General features: G+C 42.3%; 1 protein-coding gene across 1 annotated transcript; it reads left to right on the plus strand.

The window, feature by feature from the left end:
* The first annotated feature begins 3,161 nt into the window (after window positions 1-3,161).
* On the plus strand, window positions 3,162-5,036 carry LOC124789627 (cuticle protein 38-like). The gene is made up of 2 exons (XM_047257048.1): window positions 3,162-3,239; window positions 4,579-5,036. The coding sequence occupies exons 1-2, from the start codon at window positions 3,228-3,230 to the stop codon at window positions 4,951-4,953; spliced, it is 387 nt and encodes a 128-aa protein (XP_047113004.1). The 5' UTR covers window positions 3,162-3,227; the 3' UTR covers window positions 4,954-5,036.
* Window positions 5,037-12,663: the final 7,627 nt, after the last annotated feature.

Genomic DNA, 12,663 nt, shown 5'->3' on the forward strand with positions numbered 1-12,663 from the left:
GCGAAATTTCTACCTTGGTCGCCAGCCAAGCCCTCGTTAAACACAGTCCCTCAAGCCTACAGTCGTTACCTTGCAACCGAAGAGGAGAGAAAAAGAAAGGCTCTCGCTGAAACGAAGGAAGAGCGACTACCTAAAATGACCTGCACCCCTTGGTGCGAGAATCGCCTTTGAGGTAGCACTGTTACACAAAGAACGTGATAAGCGGAATTGTACTACTCTCGCTAACTAAACTAATGTTGTTACGCTCCCTGAGAAGACATGCACTACCATGAACATCTGTGACCGGTCGCCGAAGCTCCGGCAGAGCGGGTGTGGGAGAAGAAGGAACTGAAATGATTAGTTGGCGCCTACTAGTGAAAACACTGTGTAAATGAAATTAATACGTAAGCAACTATTGTCGTTAAATAATTTATTCCTGGCTCAGGCAAAGCGGATTTCTTTTCCCACCTGTTGGAGAGGTTCGTGACCTGTAATTTAACTGATAGTAACGGAACCTTGGGAGGAATAAGGTAACTCCACCCCACTGCTGTTACGGAACACAATAGGAAGATATATATGTCATTGAAAACCGAATACCAGTTATTTATTATGGAGTTTAGCAAACAGAGCATCGTTGGACTGCACGAATCATGCTAAAAAAAACTGCGTGAGCATCTAGCGCTGGGCAAAGCATGCACTGACATTATACGAATCGGTTCAAAAGAACTGAAAACACACACACACACACACACACACACACACACACACACACACAGACACACACACACACTCACACACACAACCACAAACATACACACACACACGCTACAGGAAAAACTAGAGAGCTGCATAGGAGTATAGTGTTCGGGGACCTCGTCACTAGGCTGTCTGGAGTGTACAGTACCCCTCTGGCTAACAGACAGACCTCACACACTATTAGCCTAGGCTTCCTTGGTAGCTTCCTCGCCCTTATAAACAACACGACTCCTTACTGAAATAGTAGCGCTATAAACGTCGGATGCACTTCATGTGCTGGTAGTTGAACTGGGAAGAGGTTAGTCTGGTGAATGGTTGATTTGGACATTTATAGTTACTATCTTTAGTTGGCCAATTAAATTTGATATTTTAGCAACGAAGTCTCAAAGAATAGACGGAAATTGCCCTCACACAAGTTTCAGAAATGAAGGGCTACATCTTACCAGTGTGGCCATGATCTATAAGTACTGGTGACCATTCTCTTTGAACAATGGAAATACTGTGTAATCACAATGTCGTATTATGTGCGTGTAAAAGACGTTGTTCTGTGAAAGACAGTTTTTATTCCTGTTAGGATATTGACCGTGGAATGTATAGTTGAATGAGTGAGTAATTTGTGGGAGTGTGGTACTTCAGTACTTCAGTTTTGTTCTTTGTAGGCAAAAGAAACACAATGGCTTTCGCTATGTCATTGGGCACATGGAAACCCTCACAATTTTGTATGTTTACTGCCTCATGTGAGTGTATTCTAGCATTTTTATAGTATCAGACCCACCGGGTATGTGTATTTTACGCTTCCTGTGGATACCTGTAGCCTAGACGACAGACAAAGTAAATGTATCTCCCATCACAGTACAAACCTACGTTTTCACGGATATTACTTGGTTACAAACAAACTTTTTATGTAGAAATCCTCTCCCCAATACCTCACATTCCAAATCACTCTGTCCCACTCAGCTCGTCTATGATCTGACTTCAAACAGCCTACCGTAATGTTCAAGACAAAGAATGTGAAGTATAAAAATTTGACAACGAATTAGTCTCTAAAATTCGTCATTTTCGGTTTACCCTGTCTAACAGTATTATTCACATAGCAGATACGTGCTGTTCTCGTCGATCATTGCCTGTGAGAAATTAATTTAAATATTACTATCTACGGTAGTCTGATAAATAATATATAGTGCAGATTGTCATTATCGTCCCCATCATTTATATATTTGTCTATACGGAAAATGATAGTTACGAATATCCAGCTCCAGAAGACAGGAAGAGTGTGATAGATGAACATATTCTCACATTAAAATATCCTTATTTAATTTATGGGTAAAATATCAGGCATTTATACGGAAATAGTTCATGCTGTGAGTATTTTCAGGGGCTAGAAGACTATAGGTTTCGATTTTCATTGCTGCGCATGTGCTATGGTATTTGGGAGTCGCTACGCTTTTGCCGCATGCACTGAGAGGTTTTACATTTTCTCAGCAGAGAAAAGTACTTTCCAATTGAAAGTAAGGCGTCATAGAACTCTAATTCTAAAGTAGATGACATATTAGTCACCAAAGATGAACGACGGAAAGAACTCGCAGCAATTTAATCTGGTTGCAGCCCGCCTACCGTTGATTTCTGTACTTTTATATGGTTATTGAAAGAGATGAAAAATTTTCACACTAGGCTTGTATCCTTGAGAGATGTAAAAATTTTCACACTAGGCTTGTATCCTTGAGGGTGTAGCTGCACATACGACAGATATTTAGAAGGCCCCTTAAGTAAAACAAGGAACACTTATGGGAATTTTTTGGAGTTTAATTTTGGACCTTACTCTTGAATTGAATATATCGAGCAACATATGACGTTATTTCGATGCTCTACGTTCCACAGTGACACATAAGTAATAAATACAGGTAATAATCTGAATTTAGAAATGGCGATAAAGAGAAAATAATAATGCGATTGTGTGTCACTATTGTTAAACAGAAAAACTGTACTGTATGACTGACAGCTACTAGTTTATCGCCGCACGGGGTGGCCGCGTTGTCTCTGGCACCTTGCCACAGTTCGCGTGGCTCCTCCCGTTGGAGGTTCGAGTCCTCCCTCGGGCATGGGTGTGTGTGTTGCCCTTAGCGTAAGTTAGTTTAAGTTAGATTAAGTAGTGTGTAAGCCTTTGGTCCGTTGACCTCAGCAGTTTGGTCCCATTGGAGCTTACCACAAGTTTAATAAATTACTACTTGCTCACCTGTTTGCTTCCGAAATTGTCACCTCACAGCCGTATACAGGATGAGGCTGCTCAGCTAGCTGACATTTACTCATAGTTCGGAACCGACCGCCAAACATGACAAGCACTGCTACTCGCTGGACGGGCCACGCCCAACGAGGACCTCCAAGTCCTGACGGACGTCACGTGCTGTGGTGTCAGTCGGTGCTGTATAAAAGGCAGCGGCTGTCTGTGCAGAGACACGTTTCAGCAGCAGCAACAGCAGCGGCCAAACACCAACATGAACAGTCTGGTAGGTACCGACAGCTCTCACAGTGTGTGCCTTCTGCATGGACTGGGGCTGCTTTCGTTCACTGATGTAATGTCTCTGGTCCAGTTGTATCTAAGTAATTTAGCAGAGAACACAAAAGTATACGATACTGTGTCATATATACACCAATATTCAGTTTATTATATATTATTTATATTACAGTGTGTGTATATGAGAAATTAGGCTGGCATTTTATTCGGTCGTAATTGATATGGTCTGCTGCTATTCGATTGCAGCTAGTAGAATTTACTAGAAAAATTCACACAACACAGTACCATACCTATTACTGTGTAGATGATCTAGTTTTCGTGTTATCCGTCAGTCTAATAACTGATAATTGCGCTATTTATAATAGTGTCACTAGCTGTAGAAAGTGTATGTTGAAGTGATGAAGAATGTAATAGTGAAATTTTGAAATCATTTGGCAATAGAGTTTGCGACCTATTTATGTGCCATAAACTACACTGAACGACTAGATAAGAAAAACTGAGTTGTAAAACGGAGAATTGCTGGTCAGACAAATCTAAAATCAACAATGGAGGACATTTAGTCAAAAATGAAAAACCCGATGCTCATTTATAAGTGAAACGAGCGTATGGCATCGTTGGCCGGCAGACCCCTATACGGGGAATTTCGGCCGCCAAGTGCAAGTCTTGTTTCATTCGACGCCCTATTGGGAGACTTGCGCGCCGGTGATGAGAATGAAATGATGATAAGGACAACACAACAACCTGTCCCTGAGAGGAGAAAATCGCCAAAGCGACAGGGAATCGAAACCGGACCCTCTTTCATCAGAGTCAAGCACGTTACCACACAGATAAGCAGCCGGACCCATAAATGTAATTAGTTTTTCGTAATTAATAGAAAACAGAATTTAATAAGAACATAAATACTAAATGTCTTTCTGACTTTACTACGTTCTATAGCTGGTCAGACGGTCCCTGTTCACAGAGGAGCAACAGAAATAACATCACACAACGTAATTACCGAAAACAACACATAATATATTACATTGTGATATATACTCCAAGTAATCGCAATAGTAGTTTTCTAATCGAAAAATCTATTACGGAGATTATTTTAACTGTATCTGAGTTAAAAGTGGAAAGGAGACATGAAAGATAGTACCGGTATGTCATCTAACTGGAAATCACACATCATAGAGAGACGCTGGAGTTCGTAAAACGGCAAACGTTGGTTACATCTTTGATTCAGCAGTGGGTTAGATGCAGCATTCATGACAAACACACTTCCACTACAGTAAGTCAGTGAGAAGTCGTCAACACACAAAAATATTGACCTATTATACTTTTGTTGCCAGATCGTCCTGAGCGCCGTCCTGGCAGTAGCAGTGGCCACCCCCGGCTACCTGGGTGCCGCCCCCGCAGCAGTAGTAGCGCCGGCCGCCTACGCCGCCCCCGCAGTGGTCGCCGCCCCCGTCCACCCTGGATACGCCGCCTACGGCCCTGCCCCCATCGCCGTCCGCTCTGACGGCTACCTGCTGGACACCCCTGACGTGGCTGTGAACAAAGCCGCCCACCTGACCGCCGTCGCCCAGACGAGGGCCCGCGACGCCATTATCAACGGCGCCGCTGTGCTGGCCGCCCCCGCCGTCGCCGCCCCCGTGGCTTACGCCGCCCCCGGAGCCCTCGCGGCCGCCGCCCACCTTCACGCCAAAGCTGCTCTGCTGGGCTGAAATGTCTGTCTCCTGCACTTCCTATCGATTTCATGACGTCACGATACCTGTAAATTTTTCTAAATAAATCATCCTTCAATGTATGTAAGGTTTTGATTCTTATTCTTGTCTTCAACATTCCTACTGATTTCTTTCTGAAGCATCCCTTCTAAGCCATACATGTCTTAATTTTTACTACAGCGCTACATTCTCAGTGTTAAAACTACGCACAAGAGTATATTCCAGCTGATATTGTTTAATTTGTAAGCAATATAAAAAAATGCGTTACAGGTAGGCTAATAGGAAAGATTTTCATTTGTTATGATAACTGACTGCCAGATTTTATTTTTGATTTGCTATTTACACTAAATTTGAAGCAATGCTATGAAAGTAAGAAGTTTGTATTTTAGGGAATCACACATCAAAGAACTACAATCAACTAGAAGAACGATGCACCAGGAAGGAGTTATGCAAATTGATCACAAACTGAGGGTTGAACAACACCTGGGTGCTTTTTTGGTCTAGTGATTTTTATTTGTATGAAGAAGTTTCCGGCTTATTAGGCCATCTTCAGGTAAGTATTGGCTATTGTTTATAAGGAGCTTGTGTTCTTACGAACCAAACGTTCTGGACTAAGATACAACGCACTGCCATACGATCTTTAGTTGTGGTGTTGTCTTTGGAATTGTCAAACGGGTCTTTTGACTTTTTGTTCTGTAAAACCGTTCTTTAACATAATAAATCACATTTTATGGTTTTTCAGCACCATGTATGACCACAACTACAATTATTTAGATTACACATACAACAGTTTTACAGAACAAAAAGCCAAAACACTCGTTTGACTATTCCAAAGACAATACCACAGCTAAAGATCGTATGTAAGATCGTTGTATCTTAGTCCAGAATGTTTGGTTCGTTAGAACACAAACTCCACGTAAACAATAGCCAGTAGTTATCTGAAGATTGCCCAATAAGCTGAAAACTAGTTCATAGAAATAAAAATCAGTAGAATAAAAAACGCCCAAATGTTATTCAACACTCAATATGGAATTGTTCTATCAAGAAGCGACGGAAGAATCGATAAAATATGATCACAAACTGATATTCATATAGGTATCGATCGAAGATGCACAGTCGTATGCCTTGGCGACCGATGCATGAATTACGAGGCTGCAGTGCAATTTCTCTACACGGTTGCAGTGATAGTAAACAGGAGAAAAAAATGGTTGAAATGGCTCTGAGCTCGGCGTTGGTGGCGCGCCAGCTAGGACGCGCACACCTAGATCCACTAGTGTGCGCGTCCGGGATAACGTTCCGCTGGCTACTGCGAAAACTCAAAGTCTTTATCTAAGGTCAAAGTTCTGCCACAGTATATCAGCGAAAGCGCGCTCGCGCTACGCTCAGTCTGTGTCTTGCTGCTGCACAGGCAACTGCATTGAACGCCGCCAACATGCCGTACAGTAGGTATCGCCGTACCCGCGCAACAGTCTACAAGGCCATAGAAAACATTGAACTTACAACAACATCGGGAGACAAGAAAATTCGCATTCCAGTGAAGAGTGTTGCAGCCCACACCCTCGTCGATGGACCTTGTGGTTTTCTGGGATGTTCTCTTAATTTTAGCTTGGATATAAACGACACCTTCTACCACGGAAATGGATGGTTCACCGTTGCCATAGTAAGAGGTGGTAGCTGAATTTCTAGTGTACCTGGTCTTGAAAGTTTTAATGATAGAGATGTAATTGCCTTCTGAGATCATCAGTCCCCTAGAACTCAGAACTGCTTAAACCTAACTAACCTAAGGAACAGCACACATATCCATGCCCGAGACAGGATTCGAACCTGCGACCGTAGCGATCGGGCCGTTCCAGACTGTAGCGCCTAGAACCACTCGGCCACTCCGGCCGGCTAAATAGGTGACGATTCGATAACAGGGCACAACGTCTTTGCAAAATTCATTCCGCGTACTCAATTGGACAGTACTTATGTCTCGGAAACAGGAGCGTGAACAATAAACAGAGATACCACTGGTTGAGAGAGAACGTGTAGTGGGACACAAAGCAGCCGATTGGAGTACTCGGAGTGGTAAATCGTTCTACATGTGAAAAGGAGCGATGCCACTATTCGACGATGTTGGTAGGAATGGGTGAACCATGACCGAACACACAGACGAAGAGGAAGCAGTCGACCTAGAAAGTGACGACCGACCAATCGTCAAAGGGGCACTCAGAGCCCAGATTCATCACTATCGTCGATCTGACGTGCAACTGGTGCTTCATGGACCGAAAGGACGGCTCGATGCTGCGGTTCTGTGTTCATGGCACCATTCGTACCTGCTACTGTCGACTTCTGTACACCAACAATCTCGTCCGCAGTGGTGTTGGGCACATTCGGCTTGGAGTCTCATTGACAGGATTAGACTGTCTCAAGTGATGAGTCCGTCTTCGAACTCAGCCCCGATGACCAACGAGGACGTGTCTCGAGACGTCCCAGACAGCAGTGGGATACCAACCTGACTGCCGGCACCCATACAGCCCGTCAGCCAGGAGTGATGGGCTCGGGCGCCATTTCATTTCATAGCAGGACCATTTTCTTTGTCATCTGCGGCATCCTTATAGACAGCGTTACGTCGACATTATTCTACCCTCCGTATGTTGCTTTTCGTGGCAGGCCACCCTAGGCTTACATTTCAGCAAGATAATGCGCTTCCGCACACGGCGAGAGTTTCTACTGTTGTATTCGTGCTTGACAAACCCTACCGTGTCCAGCAAGGTTGCCGGATCGCTTCCCAACTGAGAATGTTTGGGGCGTTACGAGCAGTTCTCTCCAACCATTTCGGGATTTTGAGAATCTAGAGCGACGATTGGACAGAATTTGGCACGATAACCCTCAGGGGCGTCCCACAACTCTGTAGGAGCTCTGTCATTTAATTGCAAGCTGAATAACTGATTTCATAATGGCTGAAGGTGGACCAACGAGTTATTCATTAGCTCAATTTATGAAGCACCTGCTCTTGAATAAATCATCCTGATTTTGTGAGAATGTAACCACTTGTTTGTCAGTGCATGTACATACCAATAAATATCCGTCTCGTTCAGATAATTGATTTGTGGAGTGTCGCTTTTTTTGTTTGAGTAGACCATTTAATAATGCAACAATGGCATTTCTTAATCGCGTCGTATTATATTAAATTGAAAGTTAGTGTCCTTTTTGAGATTTATGGGCTGGTTGGAGGAGGTAGAGTGAGGGAAGCTAAACACTTAAACTGGTGAGGTCTGTCCACCCGTTCAATGACCACATATACTTATATTTACATATAACGTTTTAGTCAAATTTGAACAATAGCTGAGTTACACAAGGGATTCGTTATTTATTACTAATAACAGATGACGTAACCGCAGCACACTTTTTATACTTAACTTTCTCGTTGCACTTAGCAACAGTAGTAGCTAGTGAAAATGCTCAAACATTAAATCCTTGGTACAGAAACGGCTATAGCCACATTGGTGCATCCTAAAGTTTGCTTGAAACTGGGCCTATGTAGTTCCACACATCCTGCTAATTTGCAATTAATGCTTTAATGATTTTAAGCCAGTAAAATAATGTAACACATATTTTTAAATTGAATAAAATGTACTGTGCTAGGGGTTAGGTCTTCTGCTATTAGTGAAACGTAACGATTCCCTTGTTTAACTCAGATGTTGTTCAATTTCGAGTAAAAAGTTATATGTAAATGTATGTACACTACTGGCCATTAAAATTGTTACACCAAGAAGAAACGCAGATGATAAACGGGTATTCATTGGACAAATATATTATACTAGAACTGACATGTGATTACATTTTCACGCAATTTGGGTGCATAGATCCTGAGAAATCAGTACCCGGAACAACCACCTCTGGCCGTAATAACGGCCGTGATACGCCTGGACATTGAGTCAGACACAGCTTGGATGGCGTCTACAGGTACAGCCGCCCATGCAGCTTCAATACGATACCACAGATCATTAAGAGTAGTGACTGGCGTATTGTGACGAGCCAGTTGTTTGGCCACCATTGACCAGACGTTTTCAATTGGTGAGAGATCTGGAGAATGTGCTGGCCAGGGCAGCTGTCGAACATTTTCTCTATTCATAAAAGCCCGTAGAGAACCTGCAACATGCGGTCGTGCATTATCCTGCTGAAATGTAGGGTTTCGCAGAGATCGAATGAAGGGTAGAGCCACGGGTCGTAACACATCTGAAATGTAACGTCCACTGTTCAAAGTGCCGCCAATGCGAACAAAGGGTGACCGAGAATTGTAACCAATGACACCCCATACCATCACGCCGGTTGATACGCCAGTATGGTGACGACGAATACACGCTTCCAATGTGTGTTCACCGCGATGACGCCAAACACGGATGCGACCATCATGATGCTGTAAACAGAACCTGGATTCGTCCGAAAAAAGAACGTTTTGCCATTCGTGCAGCCAGGTTCGTCGTTGAGTACACCATCGCAGGCACTGCTGTCTGTGATGCAGCGTCAAGGGTAACCGCAGCCATGGTCTCCAAGCTGATAGTGCATGCTGTTACAAACTTCGTCGAACTGTTCGTGCAGATGGTTCTTGTGTTGCTAACGTCTCCATCTGTAGATTCATGGATCGAGACGTGGCTGCACGATCCATTACAGCCATGTGGATAAGATGCCTGTCATCTCGACTGCTAGTGATACGAGGCCGTTGGAATCCAGCACGGCATTCCGTATTACCCTCCTGAACCCACCGATTCCATATTCTGCTAACAGTCATTGGATCTCGACCAACGCGAGCAGCAATGTCGCGATACGATAAACCGCAATCGTGATGGGCTACAATCCGACCTTTATCGAAGTCGGAAACGTGATGGAACGCATTTCTCCTCCTTACACGAGGCATCACAACAACGTTTCACCAGGCGACGCCGGTCAACTGCTGTTTGGGTATGAGAAATCGGTTGGAAACGTTCCTCATGTCAGCACGTTGTAGGTGTCGCCACCGGCGCCAACCTTGTGTGAATGCTCTGAAAAGCTAAGCATTTGCATATCACAGCATCTACTTCCTGTCGGTTAAAATTCGCGTCAGTAGCACGTTATCTTCGTGGTGTAGCAATTTCAATGGCCAGTAGTGTCTACGAGGTCATCGAACGCGTAATTCGGTGCGTAAAGTGAAATGAAAACCTTTTAACGACGGTGTACTGGAAGTCTCTAGTAGGGCAGGAGCAGAAGAATAACTTATGGAACAATAAGAACTCAGTAACATGAATAAGAGTGGAAAAAGTCTCAGCGAGCTGCACAATAAATTCCAGTTGGTAAAAGAGAGTGCATTGTTCAAATTTCACAATACGACGAGGAAGACTTGAAGGAGACCTAGACACATGGGAAGACATTCCCTGCATTCAAGATGAGACAGGATTTCCGACATCAGATGCTGATGTCTAAGGCATACCCTGAAGCTTGACAAGACTAAGATCAAAACTTAACAGTGATGAAGAGTAGACTTTAATTCAAGTGAGGAAGAATCATTATATGAAGATGTGCGATACTGAAGTATTGAGGGATGATGATGTGTTTTTGTTTTCTGTATGTACTGCGATAATGAATAACATAGTTAAGAATTTAAATAAAGAGGAACGAACAGGCTCCAAAAAAGTGCAATTGCATAATTTGAACAAACCTATATAGATTCAAGAAAAGCAACGACGTAGCGATGAATTACAAAATAATAATGGGAAGGAAGCGAATAAACAATATTTCACTTTGGAATAAAACCATAGCCCCTAGTTTGAGCGAGACGTTTCCTATAGTGTGCCTCTCGAGTGCAGCATTATATATCAGAGAATCTGCCGCGTAATCGGATGAGAATGTTATCGAAATGTTGGAGATGAGGTGGTACAAAAGGATTATACAAAATAATTACCCTGGTAATATAAGTAATAATTTGTCGGTAACCCATACATAAGTGAGGACAGCATAATATGACATTTCTTAAGAGTTTATGGAATAGGTTCCATGAGAAAAGAGGGAATTGTAGAGGTCTAACGTAGGATAAATCGCATATCTGAATACATACAACATGTAATTGACAAATATGGGTGTAAATTCTGTACTGAATTGATGAGTTTGGCAGAGGAGCTGTCGTCAGCCGCGTAAAATCAGTCCGAAGACTGATGACCCTTGTGTAAAACTTGTACCATCTTACTATGTACGTGACCTAATAAATGGCAAGTCGTTGTTGCTGTGTCTGATGAAGCAAGAAAGCAGTCTCACAACAGCAGAAGAAATTGCGATGAAATGGATCACAAGAACCTACCAGCGCGGATAACACGAAAATAAAAGCTTATTGTTTATAGGACATCCTATTTGCCGTTGACTGAAGAGATCATGTATTTCTCAGTTGCAATTTCGGCCTTGAGGTTATTATCAAGTAGTAATGCAAAAGATTTTGCTTCAGCGCTTTAAAATCTTCCTAGATGCGTTGAAACAAAAGCTTTTGCAGTGTCACTTGATGATGAACTTATGGCCTAAATTGTAATTATGAAATAAATAATATCTACAATCAACGGCGAATATGATGTCCTTCAAAAAATTCTACATGACTGGTAAACACAACCATGAAAGTTGAAAACTTATTGTTCTGAAATAACGGCTTCGAAGTCATAATATGGGTTTACCACTGAAAGTGTTCTTTTATAACGCAGTGTGGTATGGAAAGAGCACATGGGCAGAAGAAAGAATGAAAGTGATACACAAGGTGCCCTGCGCCAAATATAGTGTTAGATAGGACAATACTCTCCAAACCTTTTAATCATTACAACTGACACGTTAACAAAATAATATCTGCTGACTGAAGTACCAATGTGAAACTACATACATTAGCATCAGGAAAGTCAGTGTCTCGCAATAGTTCACTGTCTTAGTCTAAGTTCGTTTTGAAGTATGGATTCCTTCTCATGACATTCGATGACTGCTAAAGATCCTCCAATAGGACGAGCATATTTCATGTTTTATTTATTCCAGTGCGTCAAATGATGTTTTATAGCAGCTTAGTAGTAGTGTTTTCTGCTATAATTATTTACCATAGTTAGATAGCTCTAGGAACTACAGTTGTTGGATACTTGCAACAGATACTCTGCAGCCAGTTGCCGAAGATACCTCGAAGAAAACGTTTTTACAGAAAGTAACGTCGCAGTGGAGTGGTGAAGTCAACCAGTACGGAGAGCAGAAAAAAACAATTCACACATCACATGCGTTTTCGAAAATATTTTGAGCAGAATAGTATCCGACCTGATCAACAATAAATCATAGGATTTCAGAAGAGTTCCACAGCTGAAAATACCATTTATAAATTTTTCAAGTTTTAAATAACCAGGTAATATTTTCTGTAGCCTATCAAAGGCATTTACCTGTTTGAATCACAATATACTCCTAGATAAGCTGGGATTTTATGAAATTGATGGTATGAGCAATCTGAGGATAATGTCATACCTAACGAAAGGAATTCAAAAAGGTGCACTTAGTAAGTCAGCCAATGTATAGGGGAGATTTTTGTGAGTGGGGGTAAATCACTTATGAGGTTCCACAAGGTTCAAACTTACGTCTACTATAGTTCTTAATTTTTATAAACAACCTTTCATTAAACATACAACAAGTAGGATCATTTATCTATTTTAGATGACTATAGTGTTGCAAACAATCGAACACGCATAC

This window comes from Schistocerca piceifrons, chromosome 3, assembly GCF_021461385.2.
Source record: "Schistocerca piceifrons isolate TAMUIC-IGC-003096 chromosome 3, iqSchPice1.1, whole genome shotgun sequence".
NCBI classification, from domain to species: domain Eukaryota; kingdom Metazoa; phylum Arthropoda; class Insecta; order Orthoptera; family Acrididae; genus Schistocerca; species Schistocerca piceifrons.